This window comes from Cervus canadensis, chromosome 28 (assembly GCF_019320065.1).
Source record: "Cervus canadensis isolate Bull #8, Minnesota chromosome 28, ASM1932006v1, whole genome shotgun sequence".
Lineage (NCBI taxonomy): Eukaryota > Metazoa > Chordata > Mammalia > Artiodactyla > Cervidae > Cervus > Cervus canadensis.
The window spans coordinates 22,437,949-22,464,414 of record NC_057413.1 but is presented as its reverse complement, the minus strand read 5'-3'; the positions used below and the strand labels follow the sequence as shown (position 1 = coordinate 22,464,414).

The window sequence follows — 26,466 nt, the reverse complement described above, 5'->3', positions numbered from 1 at the left end:
CTTAGTCCAGGACTCCATTCATCAGCTGGCTCATGTGTGGCTCCATTCCAACAGAGGGTCCATGACAGTATTTTGTGTCTGCTGATATCAGTGTTATCCTGGCCCCTTCTACCCAATAATCCTTGAAAAATCTGAAAGTTTCCATTTCCCCAGTACACAGTTATTCTGGTAAATAACTAGAGTGCCATTTGGAAAGGAACTGGGGAAATTGTTACTGAAGATCAATACAAAGCCTCAATTTATGAGTGTCGTGACATTGGCTGTCCTTCTTCAGTGGGCACTGTCTCTTTTTAGTTCCGTGATCTCTTCTGATTCTCAGTACCAGCACATATCAGGAAACTGGACAAAGAATTCTGATTTTTAAAAGTGGAGGCAAATTGCTACTTATCCCTGTGTGTTAGGGCCCCTTGGAAAAATGGCTGAATCCAGAATGCGACTGAAAAGTTTAATAAGATTAACCTCGATATTTTGTGCTAAAAAGTAAGGAAGTGTTCAAAGAATGTCAGGGACATAGCAAAAGGACAGAGAAATGTGGTTGTATAAAATGCTCATATGATAGGAAGCTGGGTAAAGGGTTCACAGTAACTCTCTTCACTATGACTCTTCTGTAGGTATGGGCTTCCCAGATGGCTTAGTGGTAAAGAATCCACCTGTCAATGCAGAAGGCCCAGGTTCGATCCCTGGGTTGGGAAGATTCCCGGGAGGAGGGCAAGGCAACCCACTCCACTACTCTTGCCTGGAGAATCCCATGAACAGAGGAAACTGGTGGGCTACAGCCCATGGGGTTGCAAAGGAATCAGACACGAATTCGAGACTAAACAACAGCGACACAAATAGTATTACAACTCTTCCATAAGTTTGAAATTATGACAAAACCAAAAAGTTTTGAAACAACTTCTGGGGATTTCCCTGGTGGTCCAATGGTTAAAAATCCACCTTGCTGTGCAGGGCACATGGGTTTGATCCCTGGTTGGGGAACTAAGATCCCTCATGCCTCGGGGCAATTGCAATCAGCTAAAAAATACTTTAAAAAAATAACAAAAAGCAAAAAAGTCTGGCACCTAAAAGAACACTAACTGTTTTTAGAAAGGTCTCAGGCCTGACTAAGTCTTCTCAGCCTTAAAGATGATTTCAAGGAGATAAGACTTCTTATCTAATATAAAAACAAGTGCCCCCCTTCCCTCCACTCTGATACTCAAAGACTAAAGGAAGTACAGATATTAGTTACCTTACATATGTCCCACTGGTTTTCCTTTCTGGGCAGAAAAGCAAAGTTGTCTGATTGCTTCACTGGAATATGTATTCCCAAAGGCTTCAGTGAAGATAGTAAAATATTTTTAGATCTCCAATCTGAGAAGTTCAGGAACATTTTAAAGTATAAATGGTCTTTATTACTTTAGAATAGTCCTTTAGGAGTCTGAAGGTCTGATCTCAGACTCCTGGTGTGCAATAGGCTGAAGCCTACCATGGGCTTCACAAATGGAAAGTGTACCAACTTAACAGGAATCCTGGAACCCACCACAAGTCGAGGGTCAAAGTGACTGAGGCCCAGGTTGTAGGTTTAAACCACATACTTGTTTAGTGAGTATTTGCTCTCTCACACTGGCCTCCTTGTAGGAATTATCTGTGCAAGTTCAGAAGCAAGTTTCAAGGTAAAGTGACAGAAGGGCAAATATCCTCAAGAACAGAGACCACAAATCAGCTTCCAAGGATTAAAACCTATTTTCAGAAGAAAGGAAAAAATAGTGAGAGAAGAAGAATTACTGCAGATGTAAATCCTGACAATATTTCCTCATGGATACTTTAAGAGAAGGCAAGTTCTATTTTAAAAATATAATTATTTTTTGACAATAACTTTTTTTCTTATGCTAGTCTACTTGTTTCTTAACCATAAAAACATAATTGGCAGTCATATTTAATGGTATTAATGGAATATAATGACTATATTTTTCTTCGACGTATCTAGGAAAAAAGAGGGCAGTAGGGACAGTTGCATAAGAAAGCAACTGCTAGACTGGAACATAACTTTTAATGTAACTGATAATATGTAATCATAGATGTAGAATTCATGTAAACAAATGAAGTACTAAAAAAAAATCCAGGCTAATGAAATTCCAGATAAATTTCAGATTCCTGGATTCCAACACAGAACTTTTACCCAACTTAAAGAATTCTATACATTCATAAATAGTAATTACTGACTGTTGCTAATTATGATGTCAGAAATGTAAGTTATACTAAAAATCATCAGGTTTTTGCTTGTTTAGATAATGTTAATATTCTATTTGCCAAAGATCCATGTGTGCTGATATAGCACATAGGTAAAATATATTTCAAAATGTTTTTAGTTTAGAATATTTTAAGGAAACTTGATATAAACAGATAAAATCTTTCAGACTTTTGAAAAACCATCAGTTATAACTGATTCATTCCACTGGATAAAATTTCCATCAGTTTAAGATTTCACTAATTCAAGCTAAAGTGGAATGAGGTGCTTATTTTTGATACTGGTAGTCTATTAATTTTATTGTATATTACTATTCTTATCTCTAAGCATGGACTGGTGACTTGTTTTTTCACATCAGATTCAGTTTTGAGAGCAAATCAACGATCTTAAACTTCTTAAACAGATTGATAATTCATGTACCTTGTGTGATCAGCAACTCTAATCATAAGCAAATGCAAAATAAAAATAAACCATGTAGTAAAATAATTTCCCAAATCTTTAAAACATTCTATGGATCGTGTTGCCTTAATTTGTGCCTGAATGGATGTCTCTTTAATTTTTAAAAGAAATTGAAAGGTCTCTAAAAATTCTTTTTGTTTTCCAGATAAACAAATATATTATGTACATATACATAATATATATGAACAAAAGTGATTTCGTAAGTTGGAAAGGATGCAGCTGTCCATCTGCCTTTGGGCCTTTTCACTACAAGTTTCTGTAGAAACTTTACACTTACTTGGCCCCCAAATTAAATTGGTTATTTCCATGAATTCAAAGGTATTCCTTTCCTTCTGTGTTCCTACTTTATTAAGCATCTGTGCAGCCCACCAGACAAACTTGAAGATCTTGCTTCACCACTATGTCATCTCCCATCTGATAAATCTCCCAGTGCTGTGGATTTTCTCTCCATCACTTGTCCAACTGTACACTTCTTTTTTCGGAGTTAGGGGCAATATAGTTGATTTACAATGTTGTATTAGTCTCAGGTGATTAGCAAAGTGAATCAGTTATACATGTACACATATCCTCTTGTTTTTAGATTATTTTCCCATATAGGTCATTACAGAGTATTGAGTAAAGTTCCCTGTGCTATATTTAGGTCCTTATTAGTTATCTATTTTGTATATAGTGGTGTGTACACTTCTTTTTCTTGCAGCTTTCAGAGTAACAGGTCACCAGCATTTTTCACCTAGATAACTGTAGCTATCCCATGATTATCTCCTACTTTCCAATATTGCTCTTTTCTAATTCATTGCAGCCAGAATAAGTTCTAAAATCCAAATTCATTCATGTAACTATGAAGAGGAAAAGTTAAAACTTTACATAACATCCTGCTCCTTCTGCCTCTGTAACTCAGCTTGCTCCTTGGAAAGTCTGGCTCACGTAGGTCACATAGTCTCAGAAAGTGGGGACTTAACAATACTAGGAACTGGAGTTGATCTCACTCACCCTTGTTCTGCTCTTTGCAGAATAAGAAACAATGCATAAATTACCTTTTTTATCTTTACTCCAGAGTGAGGGATATTGTTACTATGGTTTTCATCTCAATGGACAGTTAAGGACACTCAAGTGAATATAACTTGCCTAAGGTCACACAGCTACAAACCAGGGCTGAGCCTTACTTTAAATTAAGGTTGATCTGACCAAGGTGGCCTTACTCATTATTCTTTGCTGCTTTTGCAAAAAGTGAGAACGTGGAGACATACCAAGAATAGGAAAGCATCATCAAGTCAGCGTCATCCATCAGCACATTACACACCATGTTCCCAAATTTCAGAACCTATTTCACATCCAGATTTTCATAGTAGTTCTTTAAAATTTGTCTGCTCTTCTGAGCCTAACAATTTCCCATAGCCTCAACAATCTCTGTGAAAACTGAAGCCTGGTTGTCCCTCTGTTTGGGATGTACCTGGGCATGTCTAGACTTAGTTTGCCTGATAAACTTAAGTCCTGGTAAATAATTCAACAAATAAATTAAAAGTGTGTATATGTGTGTGTGTGTGTGTGTGTGTATACATATATATGTGTATATATATATATATATATATATATATATATGGGCTTCCCTGGTGGCTCAGAGGTTAAAGCGTCTGCCTGCAATGCGGGAAACCTGGGTTTGATCCCTGGGTTGGGAAGATCCCCTGGAGAAGGAAATGGCAACCCATGTATATATAGGCTTCCCTGATAGCTCAGAATCTGCCTAAAAGGCAGGAGACTTTGGTTCGATTCCTGGGTTGGGAAGATCCCCTGGAGAAGGGAAAGGCTACCAACTCTAGTATTCTGGCCTGGAGAATTCCAGGACTGTATAGTCCATGGGGTCACAAACACTTAGACATGACTGAGCAACTCACTTTCAAGCACGTCAAATATTAACTTATTTAACTCTTTAAACAACTCTCTGAAGAACTATTATTATGCCCATTTTACAGATTATAAAGTTGGGTACAGAGTGTTTAAGTAACTTGTCCAAATTCTCCTAGCTATTCAGTGGCTCCTCCATCCATGGAATTTTCCAGGCAAGAATACTGGAGTGGGTTGCCATTTCCTTCTCCAGGGGATCTTCCTGACCCAGGGATTGAACTTAGGTCTCCCGATTTGCGGGCAGATCTTTACCGTCTGAGCCACCAGGGAATCCCTTAGCTATTCAGTAGCATTGTTGGAATCTGAAACCATGCTCCAGTGTCTGGGCTCGTTATCAGAATGCTATCTATTTCTCAAATGCTAGTCACTCAAGTAAAAATATTCAGAAAAAAGTAGAATATGCAGGTCTATATTTTGGAATAAAAATATAAGATTTGGTAACCATCAGCATATGAATGGTATTTGAGTCAAGTATAAAGAATATGTCACTCATAATAATATATGAAGTCAATTGGATTCAAAATATGAGAAGTGTCAATACTAGCACTCAAGATTTGTGCTTGGCAATATGAGCTGTTCTTGATTTTGCTATTTTCTTTGTGTGTGCTGACATACTGACAGCATTTAATATTTTTGTCCATACTAATTTTGAAATGTTCTCTTGGGTTCCATTTCACAATGGAATAGAAAAGACTTAACAATGGAATAAAAAAGAAAGATAATAAGTTAATGAAAATAATAATTAGACTAAAACAATAAGTAGTCTTTGTTACATTGCTATGACACAGTTCAATATGCTATCCAATATAACTACATATATAATTTCTCATCCTAAAGTTCCATAAGATATGTACTTTACCTTTCCTATCTCACAGAAAAGGAAACTGAAAACAGAGCAGTTATGTATCTTGATCGAGGTCATAAGACTGGTAAGGGGTAGAGCCATGGTTTGAATGATTGTTCTAATATACTATTTTGAGCTATATATTTTACATTTATATTTTTCTAAAGAACTAGATTATAAGTTTTGCTTTAAAACATGTATTTTAATCAAAATAACATACACAAAATTAATGCAATAAAAAGTAGGAAAAAAGTCGGTAACAGGAAAAAAAAGTATACTGTATCTTCCAACACCAAATTGCACATTCCAAAGATGGAATTTTTAACTCTTTCTTATTTGGCTCAATTTATTAATTCTAACCTGTACTTACACCTTGATTCCTTGATCTACTAATTTTAGTATCTATTGATGGTGCTTTAACCAATACTGTCAGCTATTTCATTGTTATTGTCATTCTTCCATTGATTGTGTAACTTTTATGATATACTTGTTTCTATACTTTGATCCACCACATTTAAAACTACTTTCTGTCTTGCTTTCCTTCCACTTCTCCTCCTATCCTACACCTCCTACCTCTTGTCAGCAATTAACTCATGCCTTGTCAACATTGACCTTAGGTTTCGAACATCTAAATCCATCACAAATGAAGGCAAATCAGATTAGCAAGATTGTTTAAGAGAAAAACCAGAGTTCTCCCCATATGTCTGAACACATTTCCACCCACCTGATGTCTAATGAAAATTAATGTTCAATAAGTAAGAAATAAATTAGATTTAAAAAAATTTAAAAACAGGAGTGACCAATAGTATCCATGTGTGTGTGTGTGTGTGTGTGCCACATAATATATATTCTGGTTATAATTATTGACTTAAAATATTAAAATGAATCTAGATTTTTTGCATATTTTATCTATTTTTACTGGAAAACAAGTTATGTCATATCATTCTTGTAATAATTGAAATTATTTTATTTTGTTATTATTTAAATTATTTATTAATTTATTATTTAAATTATTTTAGTAATAATTGAAATCTTTTCAATAATTGTTCTCGGTTGTACTTGCAATATCTAGTTTTCCAAAAAGGTATTTCTAGCAATTTATCTTGGTCTATATATAACACTGGACTTCCCTGATGGCTCAGCGGTGAAGAATCCACTTGCAATGCGGGAGACTCAAGTTCAATCCCTGGGTCCGGAAGATCCCTGGAGGAGGAAATAGCAACCCACTACAGTATTCTTGCCTGGAAAATTCCATGGACAGAGGAGCCTGGTGGGCTACAGTCCATGGGGTCTCAAGAGTCCCGCATGACTTAGCAACTAAACCGCCACCACCTTATATGACATTATGTTTGAATTTATTACTTTTCTACTTAAAATCCAGCAAACTTTGAGCTAATTAATAACTATGCTTTTAAAATTTGTTTGAGAAGACTGAGTTTTCTTCTCAGAAAGAAAGAAAGAAATCCTTAACTTGATTTATCTTGAATAGACTTTGACATTCTTCTTTGATTGGGACTAAATCATGATTAAAGGACTCAGAGCACTCAATCCATCTTAAGTGAATCCAATGGGTGATATTTGGGAATTGAGTAAATACATTACCTTTCTGTTTTAGCCCCATGGTGTTTAGAAACTTGGCTTGAGAGTCAATTAAACCTGGATCTGAATTCCACATCCACAACTTCCTGGCTGTGTACCCTTGGTAAGTTACTTAATGCCTAAATCCTTCAAATTCAGGTATGAGTATTAAATAAAGTGGCCCAAGAAAATAGCACAGTGCTAGTGTAAGGGCTTAGTATCATTGATAATCATTATACATTTAATTGTGTGAGTTTTTGATGAATGTCTGTTTTCCCACTAGACTATAAATCAGTGAAGTAAATTGCTATCTATTTTAGTAATCTTTTATCTCTAATATACAGTACAGTGTTTGGCAAACAACAAGGGTTCAGTAAATATTTGCTGAATATGTATTTATTTATCAATATAATTATTTTCAGTAATTCTTATTTCAAAGATCATAATCTGAACTTCCTGATGGGAGGCTATATCAATCTATGTATTAGTAGAAGTCTTTTAAAATCACTTGGACTATAACTTTCAGGCAAAAGTTTTCTTCTCAGGAGACCTCCCTGGTGGTCCAGTGGTTGAGAATCTGCCTTGCAATCCAGGGGGCATAGGTTTGATCCCTGGTCCAGAAAGATTCCACATTCTGTGGGACAACTAAGCCCTTGTGCCTCAACTACTAAAGCCCTAGTGCCTAGAGCTCAGGTTCCACAAGAAGAGAAGCTACTGCAATGACAAACCCAAGCACCCCAACTAGAGAGTAGCCCCCACTCACCACAACTAGAGAAAGCCCATACACAGCAACAAAGATGCAATGTAGCCAGAAATAAATAGGCAAATAAATTTAAAAATTTTTTTAAGTTTTCTTCTTAGGCCATCTGTACAGCTTTAATTAATTTGAACTGACTAAAACTGTTTAGTAATAACACTGCTATTATTTATACGAAAAATAGCATGGGAAAGATTCTCTTTTTTGATCATGTGTAACATAGACCTGCTTATTTCTGTTTGTAATCATAATAACAAACATCTAACATGGTTTATGATGTGCAATGCATTTCACAAACATGTGTAATGGTGTGTAAAAGATCAATGTGTGTGAGATAGTGGTGTAGAAGTGGAGATGGAGATGTGATTCCTTCGCTCTTTCTTATCCTTCCCGGATCTTGTTTTATACTTGTTTGGCCAGAGAACATAGCTAGTTATAGTAGGAACTAGTTACAGTAACAATTTGAAGTGGTATCTGGTAGAGTCATAAACTCTTTAAGCACCTGAGGGAGAGGTGGCACTGAAAGCTGTAATTTCACATCAACCTTATGAGGTAATAAAATTATTTCATAGCCAATACAGAGTATTGAGACAGTCTTTTGACTCAAACACCATATTCTGGACATAGAGTACAGGAAACATCTTTATTAATTTATTAATTTAAGATGCTGAGAAATGTCCTGTTAGATGTCAGATCATAAAATCACCTTTGAGCATTTTAAACTCTCTGATTTTGGAAGTGTTTCTGACACATTCAAATAAACCTAAAACTTTTACTTCTTTAATTACTAATGCAATCAAGGGGATTTTTAGCTCTAGGAAGAATTGAAAGAATTTTGAGATTTGTCCCGAAAAAGTTTTTATAAAACACATGCTTATAACTTTTGAATTGATCCATAGGTTTTAAATATGAAAAAGTGATTTATCTGACTTTTGTTAATTTGACAATTAGTCTTTTCTTGGGGATAAAAAAGCATATTTTTTAAAGCAACATGATAGAATTAAAATTTATATATAATTTTCTAAATGATATAAATGAAATCATATCATTCTATTTTATATCATTTGTAATTTTTATATCATTTTATACATATATCTCTATTGATATAAAATGATAACTATCTTATAATTTATATAATTTAAAGAACTATAAGTCTGCCTCACAGTTATATCCAGTTAAAAATATATTTATGCACTTCATTCATAAAGGAAAGACATTTTTAAAATACAATATTCATTGAAAACTACAAATTTCATAAAACTGAACTTTTATGAAATACACGAAAATATATTTGTAAATAGAGAAAATAAGAATTCCAAAATAAAGTATTTGAAATAAGAATCCCATCACTTACAAAAGAATTCATGTGTTGTTATGGATTAAATTTTTGAATAAAAATTGAAAGGTTGTGCTTTGAATTCCAATGAGTTAAAAAAAAAAAACAAGAACAACTTTTACTCCTATTTTCATTGTTAAGTAAAACATCACTTTCAAGTTTTAGTGATAGAATTTTCTATGATATGTGACACACTAGCTCAGTGACAAACATTTTCCCAAATTCAGAAGGCTAATAAGCATCAAAAATTAATCAACCTCATAGCTAATATCACCCAATTTAAACAATATGAAATTAGGAGGTGCAGGCAGGGACCAAACAAAAAGAATCCACCTGCCAATGAAAGAGACGCACCTGGGTCAGGAAGATCCCCTGGAGAAGGAAATGGCACCCCACTCCAGTATTCTTGCCTGGAAAATTCCATGGACAGAAGAGCCTGGCCGGCTACAGTCCATGGGGTCACAAAGAGTCAGACATGACTAAGCATGAACACACGCACACCAAACAACTGCCAAAGATTTAAGGAAAAATAAGCTGTTTTTAGAGTTCAGTAAAACAGGTACTTCTATAATCTCTCTATCAAGACCTTTAAAATATTGGAAATATTGTTAACAATTAACTATAGAGCAATAATTGGAGAAATAATGACACAACTACAGGAAAATTATACAGACATTAATGATTATTTTTGTAGAACTTTAAAACCAAAGCAAATTTTCACAATGTAAAATATGAAACGAAATGTAGAATATAAAATTTATAAACACACTATTATTTAGATTTTTGTTAAATTATATATACTCATAAGAAAAGAATGAAAAGAAATAAATCAATATTTCAGTGTGGTTGTTTCTGGGATGTGGGTAATCTTTTCCTATCCTTCATGTATGTCCGTGTTTTCCTAATATTCCACAGTAATTGTAATTGGGGGGATCCAAAAGAAAGAGAATAAAAAAAGATAGTATTCCTAAAATGCATAATCTATATCTACATTGAATATTAAAATTTTAAGTAATTATTTTTCATAATTACTTGATATGCCCCACCTCTCTCTGTGAATTCCTTAGCCTGCTTCATGAAGAATATAATGTGTTGCTATTTGCTTCCCTGCAGGTGTGTACTAATTATCCTCTGTCATGACCAACCAGAGTTGCCAGGAAGGCTTCATCTTGTCGGGTTTCTCAGACAGACCCAAGCTAGAGCAGATCCTCTTCGTGTTTGTCCTCCTCTTCTACCTCGTGACTTTGCTGGGCAATGTTGTCATTATCCTGGTTGCCCGCTTAGACCCCAGCCTTCACACGCCCATGTACTTCTTCCTCACTAACTTGTCCTTCCTAGATCTCTGCTTTACCACCAGTTCTATCCCCCAGCTGCTCTTCAACTTAGGTGGCCCAGACAAGGCCATCAGTTATGTGGGCTGTGCCATCCAGCTCTTCATGTTCCTGGGACTGGGTGGCACAGAATGTGTTCTCTTGGCTGTCATGGCTTATGACCGCTTCACGGCAATCTGCAAGCCCCTCCACTATTGTGTCCTCATGCACCCTCGGCTCTGCTGGAAGTTGGTGTCTGTGGCCTGGGGAGTCGGGCTTCTCAACTCCCTGGTTATGTCTCCAGTGACTATGAAACTGCCACGATGTGGGAGATGCAGGGTGAAACATTTTCTATGTGAGATGCCAGCTCTGATAAAAATTGCCTGTGTGGATACAGTGGCTGTAGAGAGCACTGTTTTCATCTTATCAGTGATCATCGTTCTGGTGCCCCTGTCGCTCATCCTCATCTCTTATAACTACATTGCCCTTGCAGTGCTGAGGATGAAGTCAGCGGCAGGAAGAAGGAAGGCTTTCAACACATGTGGGTCCCATCTCACTGTAGTCTTGTTGTTTTATGGAAATATTATCTATATGTATATGCAACCAGGAAATAATTCATCTCAGGATCAAGGGAAATTCCTTACCCTCTTCTACAACTTAGTGACTCCCATGTTGAACCCTGTCATCTATACACTGAGAAATAAGGATGTAAAGGGTGCACTCAGGAGACTTGTGTCCAGAAAGTAAGGTGACAGTGACTAGTTTTATGGTTGCTTCTTTTACTCAGTTAATAGAAATAAATAATTCTTAAATTGAAATTTTTTAATTTATTTAAACATTTCTACTAACCCAATAAAAACCTCCAGGGATGGAATTTGGAAATATGTACTATAAAGGCCAAATATGATCCTGATTAGATAATAGGTAAATTTAGGTAAAACTTAATTTTCAAAATATCTTATGTTTGACACTTCAAATCATCTTTTCTCTTTCTTTTCAGTTGTCCACATCTAACTGAAATCCAATAAAACAATCAGTTCATTCGCTCAGTCGTGTCTGACTCTTTGCAACCCCATGAATCATTAAAACCATGAATCAATATATATATAAAGATTTGTATCCAGAATATATCAAGAATGTGTACAAATAACAAAAAGGCAAACAACTGAGTGAAAAGTGGGCAAAAAGCTAAAACCAGACTTTTCACAAAGTAAGATGTATGCATGGCAGAAAACACATGAAAAAGTGCCCGTTATTTTCATCTTCATGAAAATGAAAATTAAAACCACAAGACACCACTTTATAATCATTAAAATAGCTATATTAAAACATAAAATACCAAATATTAGTAAAGATGCAGAGCAACTGGTACCCTCATATGTTGCTCTTAAAATTTAATTTAGTATTATTATTTTTAATTATTATTATTAATTTAATTATTCTGGGAGAGTGTTTGGCTATCTTTTTCATAAAATTAAGCACATACCCTCTATGACTGAGTATTTATACTCCTGTGTATTTCCCTCAGAGAAACGAAAACAGATGTCCATAAAAAAGATTTGTGTGAGAGAAGTCTCACAGAGGTCTTCTTCATTACAGCACAAAACCAAAAACAATGCAAAAATCTACAATGAAAAAATAGATAAAATGTGATAAGCCACCAAATGTAGTTCCATTCATCAATGAAAATGAACAATCTATTGATCCATGCAACAATATGGATGGACCTCAAAAACTTGCTGTTGCGTGGGAGGTCAAAAACAAAAGCATGGATACCATATGATTCTAATTATATGAACTTCCAGGTAGTCAAAAGACTAAGATAAGATAGTGGAAAGCAGAGCAATGATTTTCTTTGGGGATTTTGACAAGGTGGGAACATGAAGGAATTTTTTCAAGTGATATAAACACTCTACATCTTGATCTAAGTGACTGTTACACAGATGTATAATTTGTCAAAAAAAAAATTATGGATTAATATCCCTTATAAACATTGATGCAAAAATTCAAAGCAAAGTTTTAACAAATAGATCCAAAAATTGGTATATAAATGAAAATATAATTAGATGGGGCTTATCCCAGGAACACAGTTAAACAGTTGAAAATCAGTCAGAGTAGTCTATGTCTATACCAATCTGAATGAGCCTTATCTGACCTGAAAATCAATCAGTGTATTTCACCATATTAACAAACTAAAAAAAGAAAAACCATGTGATCATCTGAATAAATGCAGGAAAAACATTTGATAATATTCAACATCTGATCCTGACAAAAATTCTCAGCAAACTAATCATACAAATGACTTTCCTCAATGTTTTAAATGGTACTGATGGAAACATATACATATATCAAAACATTAAATTGTATTCTTTAAATATGTGAGATTACTGTACATCAACTATACCTCAATAAAAGTGAAAAGAAAAAATGGAAAAAGGAAGAGAAGGAAGGGGGAGGAAAGGAGGAAGGAAGAAAGGAAGTGGAAAAGAAGGAAATAAAGGAGACAGGAAAGGAAAAAAATCATGCCACTGCTGATACTGCCATCTTTCCAAGATATGTGGTAATATGTTAAATTTCTTCAATTTGTACATTTTTCTGCTTATTATATTGCTCAATTCAGGACCTGAAAGAATGGCATTTCAAAATTTCAAAAAATTTATGTATATTTATTATGACAATAAGGGGTATAATTTGTTCCACTATGGATGGTGACTGAACCACAAAATTAAAATATGCTTGCTCCTTGGAAGAAAAGCTATGACAAACCTAGACAGTAGACTAAAGAGCAGAGACATCACTTTGACAACAAAGTATACAAATAGCCTTCAACTGTGTGGATCACAATAAACTGTGGAAAATTCTGAAAGAGATGGGAATACCAGACCACCTGACCTGCCTCTTGAGAAATCTGTATGCAGGTCAGGAAGGAACAGTTAGAACTGGGCATGGAACAACAGACTGGTTCCAAATAGGAAAAGGAGTACGTCAAGGCTGTATATTGTCACCCTGCTTACTTAACTTATATGCAGAGTACATAATGAGAAATGCTGGGCTGGAAGAAGCAAAAGCTGGAATCAAGATTGCTGGAAGAAATATCAATAAGCTCAGATATGCAGATGACACCACCCTTATGGCAGAGAGTGAAGAGGAACTAAAAAGCCTCTTGATGAAAGTGAAAGAGGAGAGTGAAAAATTTGGCTTAAAGCTTAACATTCAGAAAACGAAGATCATAGCATCTGGTCCCATCACTTCATGGCAAATACATGGGGAAACAGTGGAAACAGTGTCAGACTTCATTTCTGGGGGCTCCAAAATCACTGCAGATGGTGACTGCAGCCTTGAAATTAAAAGACACTTGCTCCTTGGAAGGGAAGTTATGACCAACTTAGATAGCATATTAAGAAGCAGAGACATTACATTGCCAACACAGGTCCATCTGGTCAAGTCTATGGTTTTTCCAGTGGTCATGTATGGATGTGAGAGTTGGACTGTGAAGAAAGCTGAGCGCCGAAGAATTGATGCTTTTGAACTGTGGTGTTGAAGAAGACTCTTGAGAGTCCCTTGGACTGCAAGGAGATCCAACCAGTCCATCCTAAAGGAGATCAGTCCTGGGTATTCATTGGAAGGACTGATGCTGAAGCTGAAACTCCAATACTTTGGCCACCTCATGCGAAGAGTTGACTCATTGGAAAAGACCCTGATGCTAGGAGGGATTGGGGGCAGGAGGAGGAGGGGACGACAGAGGATGAGATGGCTGGATAGCATTACCGACTCGATGGGCATGAGTTTGAGTAAACTTCGGGAGCTGGTGATGGACAGGGAGGCCTGGCGTGCTGCAATTCATGGGGTCACAAAGAGTCAGACACGACTGAGCAACTGAACTGAACTGAACTGATGGTTTTTCCAGTATTCATGTACAGATGTGAGAGTTAGACCACAAAGAAGAAAGAAGGCGGCTGAGGAGCCGAAGAACTGATACTTTCTAATTGTGGTGCTGGAGAAGACTCTTGAGAGTCCCTTGGACAGCAAGGAGATCAAACCAGTCACTCCTAGAGAAAATCAACCCTGAATATTCATTGGAAGGACTGATACTGAAGCTCCAATACTTTGGCCACATGATGTGAAGAGCTGGCTCATTGGAAAAGACTCTGATGCTGGGAAAGATTGAAGGCAGGAGGAGAAGGGGGTGACAGAGGATGAGATGGTTGGATGACATCACTGACTCATTGGACATGAGTTTCAGCAAACTCCAGCAGATAGTGAAGGACAGCGAAGCCTGGCATGCTGCAGTCCATGGGGTCACAAAGAGTCAGACACGACTAAGAGACCGAACAACAACAACTTGTTCCATGGAGAACTTTAGTGTTGTAAGATTCTAACAAAAGCATACACCTACCACCTCCAAGTTAACTGTTTTTTCTTTTCAGTGTGACTTGCAGGAATAAACTGTGGCCCAACATTCACTTGTGTGTATTTTGTACTTATTTCAGAAATCATAGAAATTGCATTATATGTAAGGGTATAACTTCTAAGTAATATAGAGCTAAAGGAAACATATATTCTTCTACTAATCATCTTCAGAAAGAATTAAGAGATTGACCTACAAGAGACTGCATGTGGAATGCATGCTTTGTAAATGTGTATATATTTATTTATGTATGTGCAATAACATATCAACATATAATATATTATTTATGTTATTAAATCCAAGTACAAGTCAAAATGTAGCATATTGCAGTGTACACTACAAACTGAACTTGATCAGGGATCTAAGAGCTAGAATGTCAGATTAAATTTTTCTAAGATGTTTATATTTATTATTCAGATTTCAGAACAGTAAGAGTTTATTTCATAGGGAAATGGTTGTTTGTGAAGCTTAGGTGAATAGAATCTTCGCAACCCTATGGACTGTAACCCTCTAGGCTTCTCTGCCTGAGGAATTCTCCATAATACTGGAGTGGGTAGCCATTCCCTTCTCCAGGGGATCTTCTCAACCCAGGGATCAAACCTGGATCTCCTGCGTTACAGATTCTTTACCAAGTCAAAATGTAGCATGTGTAGTACACACTATAAACTGAGCTTGATCAGGGATCTAAGGGTTAGAATGTCAGATTGAATTTTTCTAGGATGTTTATATTTATTATTCATAATTCAGAATTGTAAGAGTTTATTTTGTAAGGAGATGGCTGCTTGTAAAGCTTAGGTGAATAGAATCTTTCAAAATTAATATGTATGTTATTTATTTAAATTTTTTCCAGGTAAATTTATTTGAGTAAGCATCTGCAGAACATGGGGTTTCATGGAAATAAGGGACTATTTTTCACATTTTTAGAATATATATGGGGCCTTTGCTAGATGTGAGATACAAAGGCCCTGACCAATTGATGCTTGAATCAAAGAATTTGTAAAATGGTATAAGGACAGTAATCTAAATATATTTTACCCTTTGAAATTTTGCTGAATTACTGTCAGTGAAATGTGTAGAATATGAAATAGAGCTTAGGTCATGTACTATTCAGACATGATAATGTTCTTAAAGGTCACTTTTAGAAGGGAAGAAGGTTAAAATGACGAATTCCCATGCCTCACATCAGCATTTTTCAGGCTATATGCAAAACTATATGTAAGTACTACCTGGTGTTATTACAGCTAGTGGCTGCCGCTGTCACTGGCAACAGTGAATCATACCCTTCACTCAGTGCTTCCTGTCTAGAGCCTTTGCCAAAATAGATGCTACATAATATGACTGCCACACTAGTGAAATCACAGCTGGGCCTAATTTCTAAATGACTTTATCAGGATTGGTATCCGAAAGTTTTTCTTTGAGCCTAAACGTTTTTTCACAGCTGTCTCCACCTATTTCTCTGAAAAAGCTAATGCATTCAACCCATGGACTTTATAATAAAGCCACAATCAAAATGCAAAAAAAAAAAAGTGATATCTCTTTAGCAATTGTCAGAAAATTCTAAAGTACTAATATACCTTACAGTGTCAATGGTTTCATGCTTTTATTTTTGCTGTACTTCATAGTATGTTCCTACATGTCTCTTTGTAAGTAAAAATGGGATAATGTTCCCAAATAGGGTTGCAAATAATAAAAACCAGTGCAGCCTGTAGGGAAGGTGAAAAATTTCCTCCACTGTCTTAGGGTCCCTGGCTGGGTCTGAAAATTAAACTGACAAAGACAGATAAGCAGGAGAAAAGCATACAAATCTTATTGAACTTTACATGTTCATGGGAGCTTTCACGAGAGAATGAAAAACCCAAGGCAGTAAACTTATTCACCTTTTAGACAAAGAACCGATATATTTGTGAAGAATTGACAAGACAAAGGGGTTTGAACTAGGGGTGGCCCAACTATAGCTAGGTAGTACTTATCTTCCTTCATAGGAATAAGGGTTAGTTTAAGAAGGTTTGTTTGTAGATTCCTCTGGTGCCATCCCTGGGTTGGTAAGTTCAGTTCAGTTCAATCACTAAGTCGTGTCTGACTCTTTGTGACCCCACAAACTGCAGCACGCCAAGCCTCCCTGCCCATCACCAACTCCCGGAGTTTACTCAGACTCATGCTCACTGAGTCAGTAATGCCATCCAGTCATCTCATCCTCTGTCATCCCCTTCTCCTGCCTTCAATCTTTCCCAGTATCAGGGTCTTTTCCAAAGAGTCAGTTCTTCGCATCAGATGGCCAAAGCACTGGCATTTCAGCTTCAGCATCAGTCCTTTCAGTGTATATTCAGGACTGATTTCCTTTAGGATAGACTGGTTGGATCTCCTTGCAGCGCAAATCTTCTCCAACACCACAGTTCAAAAGCATCAATTCTTCGGCACTCACCTTTCTTTATAGTCCAGTTCTCACATCTATACATGACTACTGGAAGAACCATAGCTTTGACTAGATGGACATTTGTTGGGAAAGTAATGTCTCTGCTTTTTAATATGCTGTCTAGGTTGGTCATAACTTCCCTTCCAAGGAGTAAGTGTCTTTTAATTTCATGGCTGCAGTCACCATCTGCAGTGATTTTGGAGCCCCCAAAAATGAAGTCTGACACTGTTTCCACTGTTTCCCCATCTATTTGCCATGAAGTGATGGGACCGGATGCCATGATCTTAGTTTTCTGAATGTTGAGTTTTAACCCAACTTTTTCATTCTCCTCTTTCACTTTCATCAACAGGCTCTTTAGTTCTTCTTCACTTTCTGCCATAAGGGTGATGTCATCTGCATATCTGAGGTTATCGATATTTCTCTTGGTAATCTTGATTCCAGCTTGTGCTTCATCCAGCCCAGCCTTTCTCATGATGTACTCTGCATATAAGTTAAATAAGCAGGGTGACAATATACAGCCTTGACATACTCCTTTCCCAATTTGGAACCAGTCTGTTGTTCCATGTCCAGTTCTAACCATTGCTTCCTGACCTGCATACAGATTTCTCAAGAGGCAGGTCAGGTGGTCTGGTATTCCCATCTCTTTAAGAATTTTCCAGTTTGTTGTGATGGTTTGATAAGAGTCTATATGAAAAGGAGAATGTGTGCTGCTTTAGGCAGAAAATGGTGAGCTTTTTCAGCATTTACTGCTTCTTAGTTGTTTTCAGCTCAAAATATTTTCTATGTTCTTCAGGTGTATTTTGAGATGAGATATTCTGTATTAATTCAAACTGCTTAAAATTTTTTTAAAAAATGTAGATGCCCCAGGAACAGTGAATCATATATATGGAGGTTGGAATGAATCCATTAATCAGGTTTGGAGCGCTCATTTTTTTAAGAGAATGAAGTGAAGAAGGGCTTCCCTGGTGGTTCAGTGATAAAGAATCCACCTGTCAATGCAGGAGACACAGACTCAATCCCTGGGTCAGGAAGATACCTGGAGAAGGATATGGTAACCTACCCCCGTATTCTTACCTGGGAAATTTCATGGACAGAGGAACCTAGTGGCCTACAACTCATGGGGTCGAAGAGTTGGACATGACTGAGCACTGATGCACCATACTAAAGTAAAGAAATTCCCTCAGAGTTATCCGAGGAAATTTCAGATGATTCATGGGGGACACACACATACATCTAAAGAGTTCTGATGGTCAATTCCTTCCATTAAACTGTCCTTCTCAGCCATCATCTGGAGTCAGAGTCCTTCCAAAGCACCTTCTTCAACCTCCCTTTATATCCCTGTTTCTCAGTGTATAAATGAGGGGGTTGGTCATGGGTATAATGACAGTGTAGAAGAGAGACATGAACTTGTCCTGATTCTGGGAGATGCTGCTGCTGGGATGAAGATAGACATAGATGGCTATACCAAAGAGCAGGGTGACCACAGTGAGATAGGATCCACATGCCAAACCCTTTTCTCCGCCCTGCAGTGGACTTTATTCTTAAGACCGTCCTGACAGTCCGACCATAGGAGAACATGATTAAGGCAATAGGTGTGAGAAGTATGATGACACTGCCAAAGCAGGTCACATACACATTCATAGTGGTGTCAACACTGCCAAGTTTGAGAAAAGGAGGGATCTCACAAAGAAAGTGGTCTAATTTATTTCTCCCACAAAGTGGTAAAAGGAAGATGTACACTGTCTGCAATAAGGAGTTGGCAAAACCAGTGATCCATGAAGCAGAAGCCATCAGGGCACACAGACCGGGTGCATGATTACTGTGTAGTGAAGGGGTCTGCAAACAGCTGCATAGCGGTCAAATGCCATGAATACTAAGAGAAAGCATTCTGTGCATGCAGTCCCAGATAGATGAAGAACTGAGCTACATAGCCACGGAAAGAGATGGATTTGTCTGCTCCACTGAGATTAACCAGGAACTGAGGAACAATGCTGGTGGTGTAGCACAGATCCAGAAAACTCAGGTTAGAAAGGAAAAAGTGCATAGAGGTGTAAAGACGTGGGTCCAAGTAGGACAATGGAAAGATGGTTGTGTTTCCCAGCGAAGTGAAGATGTAGGAGATTAAAAGAACCACAAAGAGAACTTGTTCCAGTTGAGGTCTGTCAGAGAAGCACAGTAGGATAAACCTAGTGAAAGAATTTCCATTTTTCTGTTCCATCCTTTCTTAGCACATGGCTCCTGTCAAGACAAAGCATTTAACATTTTAAAAAGTATCTTCCATGCTCAACATCACTCATTATCAGAGAAATGCAAATCAAAACCTCAATGAGGTACCATTACACGCCAGTCAGGATGGCTGCTATCCAAAAGTCTACAAGCAATAAATGTTGGGGAGGGTGTGGAGAAAGGGAACCCTCTTACACTGTTGGTGGGAATGCAAACTAGTACAGCCACTATGGAGAACAGTGTGGAGATTCCTTAAAAAACTGGAAATAGAACTGCCATATGACCCAGCAATCCCACTCCTGGGCATACACACTGAGGAAACCAGATCTGAAAGAGACACGTGTCCCCCAGTGTTCATTGCAGCACTGTTTATAATAGCCAGGACATGGAAGCAACCTAGATGCCCATCAGCAGACGAATGGATAAGAAAGCTGTGGTACATATACACTATGGAATATTACTCAGCCATTAAAAAGAATTCATTTGAATCAGTTCTAATGAGATGGATGAAACTGGAGCCCATTATACAGAGTGAAGTAAGCCAGAAAGATAAACACCAATACAGTATACTAACACATATATATGGAATTTAGAAAGATGGTAATGATAACCCTATATGCAAGACAGAAAAAGAGACACAGATGTATAGAACAGACTTTTGGACTCTATGGGAGAAGGCGAGGGTGGGATGGATGATCTGAGAGAATAGCATCTAAACATGTATATTATCAAGTGTGAAACAGATCACCAGCCCAGGTTGGATGCATGAGACAAGTGCTCAGGGCTGGTGCACTGGGAAGACCCAGAGGGATGGAATGGGGAGGGAGGTGGGAGGGGGGTTAAGGATGGGGAACACGTGTAGATCCATGGCTGATTCATGTCAATGTATGACAAAAAACACTACAATATTGTAAAGTAATTAGCCTCCAACTAATAAAAATAAATGAAAAAAAAAAAAGTATCTTCCAAAAGGGGGAGGGCCTAGGGAGGCAGTAAACCTATCATGTTAAAAGACAGGGCCACGGGATTTTATATGCAGCTATCTGGGTAAATGATGTATTCATTGAAATTGACATATATTATACCAATTTGGGGCTTCCCAGGTGGCATAGTGGTAAAGAACCCATCTGCCAATACAGGAGACATAAGAGATCAAGGTTCGCTCCCTGAGTTGGGAAGATCCACTGGAGAAGGAAATGACTAAAATGACTTAGCATGGCATGGCATGGCATGGCATATCAACTTAGTTCTACATTACCAAAAGTAATGATATTGATGTTTAACATAAGAAAAATCAAATAGTAGACCCTGTGTTTCCATCCATCATAGATATAAAAGGTCTTTTTCAGATTGAGCTTAATATGATTTAAAGTACTATAAGAATATACAGTAGAGAAGCAATGCTGCACATAAAGCTTTTGGTAGAATTGCTTCTCTACTCTTTTAACATATTTGTGAATGTTACCTTGGTCTTGGTATGGTAGGAAAACAAATAAATAGACAGAGTCTGAAAATATGACCATTCAATTATAATAATTACAATGCTTAACTCATGCCCTCATGATAACTAAAATTACTACACCAATTTAATAAGAACTCCAAAATTTCATTGACGTTACCAACACTTACTCTTCTTTCTATTGATTTCATTTTCACCAAGTACCAATAACCAGAGTGCATGGACTTCCTAAAGGAGGTAGGATTATTCGCTTCCAACATTCTAATCAAGATAAACATTTTTAAAGCTATCCAGTTGTGTAATCTGTGCATAAATTATAATGCTCTACATTGCTCCCTATGATAAATAATTAAATGCATAGAGATAAAGACAGATACATTGTCAGTGCAATGACAGGTCAAAGATAGAATATAAAACTAAAACTAATACAAAGAATGGCATAAAGAAAAGGATATTGTGGTATTATAAAAATCTAAGCACCTCCATCTATGATAGGTTAATTTATGTTTGCAATCTTGAAGCATCAGTTACACTAAACCTAGCACAGTGCCATTCCTAAGGTTAGCTGATTATCATTTTCATCCAACTATTTAGTATTTGCATAAGCATGAAGTGAAGTGAAAGTCACTCAGTTGTGTCCGACTCTTTGCGACCCCATGGACCATACAGTCCATGGAATTCTCCAGGCCAGAATACTGGAGTGGGTAGCTTTTCCCTCCTCCAGGGGATCTTCCCACCCCAGGGGTTGAACCCAGGTCTCCTGCATTGCAGGCAGATTCTTTACCAGCTGAGCCACAATGGAAGTCCTTGCATAAGCATGGTTATACACTACCCCAAGTGGCATTAGAAAATAAAGAATTCAAAAAATAAATAAATAAATAAAAACTTTAAAAAAAGAAAAAAAAGAATTCAGTTCTATCATGTTCAAATTGTTAGACATAAAGTAAATTTTTAATTCTGCCAAAATTTTAAAAATTTGAATCAGGTTTGAGTGTAGAACCTATTGATGTGTTAAATAAATTGGTACAAAATTAGCAGTAAATAAATGTTAATAAAATCCAAATAAGGGAAAAGTAAAGGGCAAACAAAAGAAGAGTCAGTGCTAGAAAGGCCACTGGGAAATATTCCTCCATCACTACCATAAATATCTTCCTTGTCCCATAATTTAGTTGCAAGGAAAGCAAACAACCAAAATATAAGGTTTGAAATATAAAAGTACACAAAACAGAAATTTAATACTTCATATATAAGAAGGATTGAACTAATTTAACTTCACACTCAATCACCTGACAACAGTATGGAAGAATACAGGCAGATCTTGCAAAAGCAATCTTTAATTAGTAAAAAAATTTTCACATTTAAAGTTTGAAAAATAAAGCATCCAAAGGTTGAATGCTGGACAGATATGCTACCTACATATCAAATAACAATATTCATAATAGCTGGTATTACTAAGTGTTTTATGTTCTAAAACCTTTACAAGCATAATCCTGACTCCAAAAAATTGAAATTTACCACTTCCCTTTTACATATGAAGAAATAGGTTAAAGTAGTTAACTAACTTAACCAAGATCATAAAATTCCTATTTTAATAGAAACCCAAGTCCTTTTAATATCAAAGTTTGTGCTTTTAAATAGCTATTACTTTATCATCAAGCAAATGAATATATTAAAATTCAAAGGCAGTACATGTGGTATAGTTCAGTTCAGTTCAGTCGCTCAGTTGTGTCCAACTCTTTGTGACCCCATGAACCGCAGCATGCCAGGCCTCCCTGTCCGTCACCAACTCCCAGAGTCTACCCAAACCCATGTCCATTGTGTCAGTGATGCCATCCAACCATCTCATCCTCTGTCATCCCCTTCTCCTCCTGCCCTCAATCTTTCCCAGCATCAGGGTCTTTTCAAATGAGTCAGCTCTTCACATCAGGTGGCCAAAGTATTGGAGTTTCAACTACAGCATCAGTCCTTCCAATGAACACCCAGGACTGATCTCCTTTAGGATGGACTGGTTGGAACACCTTGCAGTCCAAGGGACTCTCGAGTCTTCTCCAACCCCACAGTTCAAAAGTATCAATTCTTCTGCACTCAGCTTTCTTTATAGTCCAACTCTCACATCGATACATGACCATTGGAAAAATGATAGCCTTGAATAGAAGGACCTTTGTTAGCAAAGTAATGTCTCTGCTTTTTAATATGCTGTCTAGGTTGGTCATAACTTTCCTTCCAAGGAGTAAGCGTCTTCTAATTTCATGGCTGCAATCACCATCTGCAGTGATTTTAGAGCCCAGAAAAATAAAGTCAGCCACTGTTTCCACTGTTTCCCCATCTACATGGGGTATAGAGGATGTAGTATTTTATACTTTCTTTGACTTTTATAATGATGTGATCAATGGTATCCACAAAAAAATCTGAGTCCAAAAATTTCATAATAAAATTAATCATAAAAGTATGAGGAAAAAGTACCATATACAGTGTACATGTACAATGACATTCTACATCCCCCTGATTCACACCTGCTCAGAAGAGCAAATTTAAAAAATCATGGTTCAGTCTCATGAACACAGATACAAATATAATATAGTCATCTGAAATGTACTGCTGGCAAATTATTTTTAATGTACCTAATAAAGAAGTACTTAGCAGACTAAAGGAGGGAAAAAATAAAATGCTAACTCATCCAGGGAAAACACTAATATAATAACACAGTATAATAAAATAATTTATTTGAACATTATCATATCAATAAGGATCAAGAAGGCAACTGACAAAAGGTAAAACCTTCCAATTTTCATAGCAGCATTATATTCAATTGCCAAGATATAGAAGCAACCTATGGAAGTAAGCATCAATAGATGAATGGATAAAGAAGATGTGGTGTATATTTATACAGATAGATAGGTACAATGGGATATTACTCAGCCATGAAAAAGATGAAATTTTGCCATTTACAACATGGACAAACCTGGAGAATATTATGCTTAGGAAAGTCAGACAAAGACAGACAAATACTGTATGTTTTTACTTATATGTGAAATCTAAAAGCTAAAACAAACAAATGAATATAACAAAACAAAACACTCAAAGATACAAAGAAGAAACTCGTGATTACCACGGGGGAAAGGGAGAGGGGAAAGGGCAAGATAGGGGCAGTGGATTAAGAGGTTAAAAACTACTAGGTACGAAATAAACAAGATGCAAGCATGTAATGTACAGCATAGGGAACACAGCTAATATTTTATTTTATTTTTTTAAATTAATTGATTTATTTATTTTTTCAGTGGGTTTTGTCATATATTGACACGAACCAGCAATAGATTTACACGTATTCCCCATCCCGATCCCCCCTCCCACCTCCCTCTCCACCCGATTCCTCTGGGTCTTCCCAGTGCACCAGGCTCAAGCACTTGTCTCATGCATCCCACCTGGGCTGATGACCTGTTTCACCATAGATAATATACATGCTGTTCTCTCGAAACATCCCAGCCTCATCTTCTCCCACAGAGTTCAAAAGTCTGTTCTGTACTTCTGTGTCTCTTTTTCTGTTTTGCATATAGGGTTATCATTACCATCTTTCTAAATTCCATATATATGTGTTAGTATGCTGTAATGTTCTTTATCTTTCTGGCTTACTTCACTCTGTATAATGGGCTCCAGTTTCATCCATCTCATTAAAACTGGTTCAAATGAATTCTTTTTAACGGCTGAGTAATATTCCATGGTGTATATGTACCACAGCTTCTTTATCCATTCATTTGCTGATGGGCATCTAGGTTGCTTCCATGTCCTGGCTATTATAAACAGTGCTGCGATGAACATTGGGGTGCACGTGTCTCTTTCAGATCTGGTTTCCTCAGTGTGTATGCCCAGAAGTGGGATTGCTGGGTCATATGGCAGTTCTATTTCCAGTTTTTTAAGAAATCTCCACACTGTTCTCCATAGCGGCTGTACTAGTTTGCATTCCCACCAACAGTGTAAGAGGGTTCCCTTTTCTCCACACCCTCTCCAGCATTTATTGCTTGTAGACTTTTGGATAGCAGCCATCCTGACTGGCGTGTAATGGTACCTCATTGTGGTTTTGATTTGCATTTCTCTGATAATGAGTGATGTTGAGCATCTTTTCATGTGTTTGTTAGCCATCTGTATTCTTTTTGGAGAAATGTCTGTTTAGTTCTTTGGCCCATTTTTGATTGGGTCATTTATTTTTCTGGAATTGAGCTTCAGGAGTTGCTTGTATATTTTTGAGATTAATCCTTTGTCTGTTGCTTCATTTGCTATTATTTTCTCCCAATCTGAGGGCTGTCTTTTCACCTTACTTATAGTTTCCTTTGTTGTGCAAAAGCTTTTAAGTTTCATTAGGTCCCATTTGTTTAGTTTTGCTTTTATTTCCAATATTCTGGGAGGTGGGTCATAGAGGATCTTGCTGTGGTTTATGTCGGAGAGTGTTTTGCCTATGTTCTCCTCTAGGAGTTTTATAGTTTCTGGTCTTACATTTAGATCTTTAATACATTTTGAGTTTATTTTTGTGTATGGTGTTAGAATGTGTTCTAGTTTCATTCTTTTACAAGTGGTTGACCAGCTTTCCCAGTGGAGCACCCGAGGGGAGCTGCGCGCGGCGCGCTCCATGTGGAGCGGCTGGGATCCTGAGCAGCACAGCCAATATTTTAAAATAACTTTATGTGGAGTATAATCTATGAAAATATAAAATCACTATGCTATATACCTGAAGTGCATATACAAGTCAAGTACTCTTCTATTAAACAGAAAAAGAGACACAGAAGTACAGAACAGACTTTTGAACTCTGTGGGAGAAGGTGAGGGTGGGATGTTTTGAAAGAACAGCATGTATACTATCTATGGTGAAACAGATCACCAGCCCAGGTGGGATGCATGAGACAAGTGCTCGGGCCTGGTGCACTGGGAAGACCCAGAGGAATCGGGTGGAGAGGGAGGTGGGAGGGGGGATCGGGATGGGGAATACGTGTAAATCTATGGCTGATTCATATCAATGTATGACCAAAACCACTGAAAAAATAAATAAATAAATAAAGGAAAAAAAAAAAAAGAGAGAGAGAGAGAGATGTGTCTCCATATCATAGAACTAGTAAATAAAGGAACCAAGACTTGGACCCAAGTTTTCTGGGACAAATTCCTACCATCTTTCCACTATTCCAGAACAAATTGAAGCTTGGTTGAGCCATCTGCCAGTCGTGTGACATTGGACAAGGTACTTAACCTCTCTGAGGCTCAATTACCTCAGATTTAAAAGGAAGACATGGGCTTCCCTGGTGGCTCAGTGGTGATGAATCCGCCTACAATGCAGGAGACTTGGGTTCAATCCCTGGGTCAGGAAAATCCCCTGGAGGAAGAAAATGGCAATCCACTACAGTATTCTTGCCTGAAAAATCTCACAGAGAGAGGAGCCTGGCGGGCTCCAGTTCATAGGGTCACAGAGAGGTGGACAAACTGAGTGACTAAACAACAACCAAGAGAAGGCATGTCATCAAGACCAGGACCATTAAGAAGATGATAAAATGATGCGTGTAAAGG

At 37.2% G+C, this 26,466-nt stretch overlaps 1 protein-coding gene and 1 pseudogene across 1 annotated transcript; one reads left to right on the top strand and one right to left on the bottom strand.

The window, feature by feature from the left end:
- The first annotated feature begins 10,224 nt into the window (after positions 1-10,224).
- On the top strand, positions 10,225-11,160 carry LOC122429685 (olfactory receptor 2W3-like). The gene has a single exon (XM_043450224.1). The coding sequence runs from the start codon at positions 10,240-10,242 to the stop codon at positions 11,158-11,160; it is 921 nt and encodes a 306-aa protein (XP_043306159.1). The 5' UTR covers positions 10,225-10,239.
- A 7,358-nt stretch (positions 11,161-18,518) lies between these two features.
- On the bottom strand, positions 18,519-19,452 carry LOC122429684 (annotated as a pseudogene).
- Between the last annotated feature and the right edge of the window lie 7,014 nt (positions 19,453-26,466).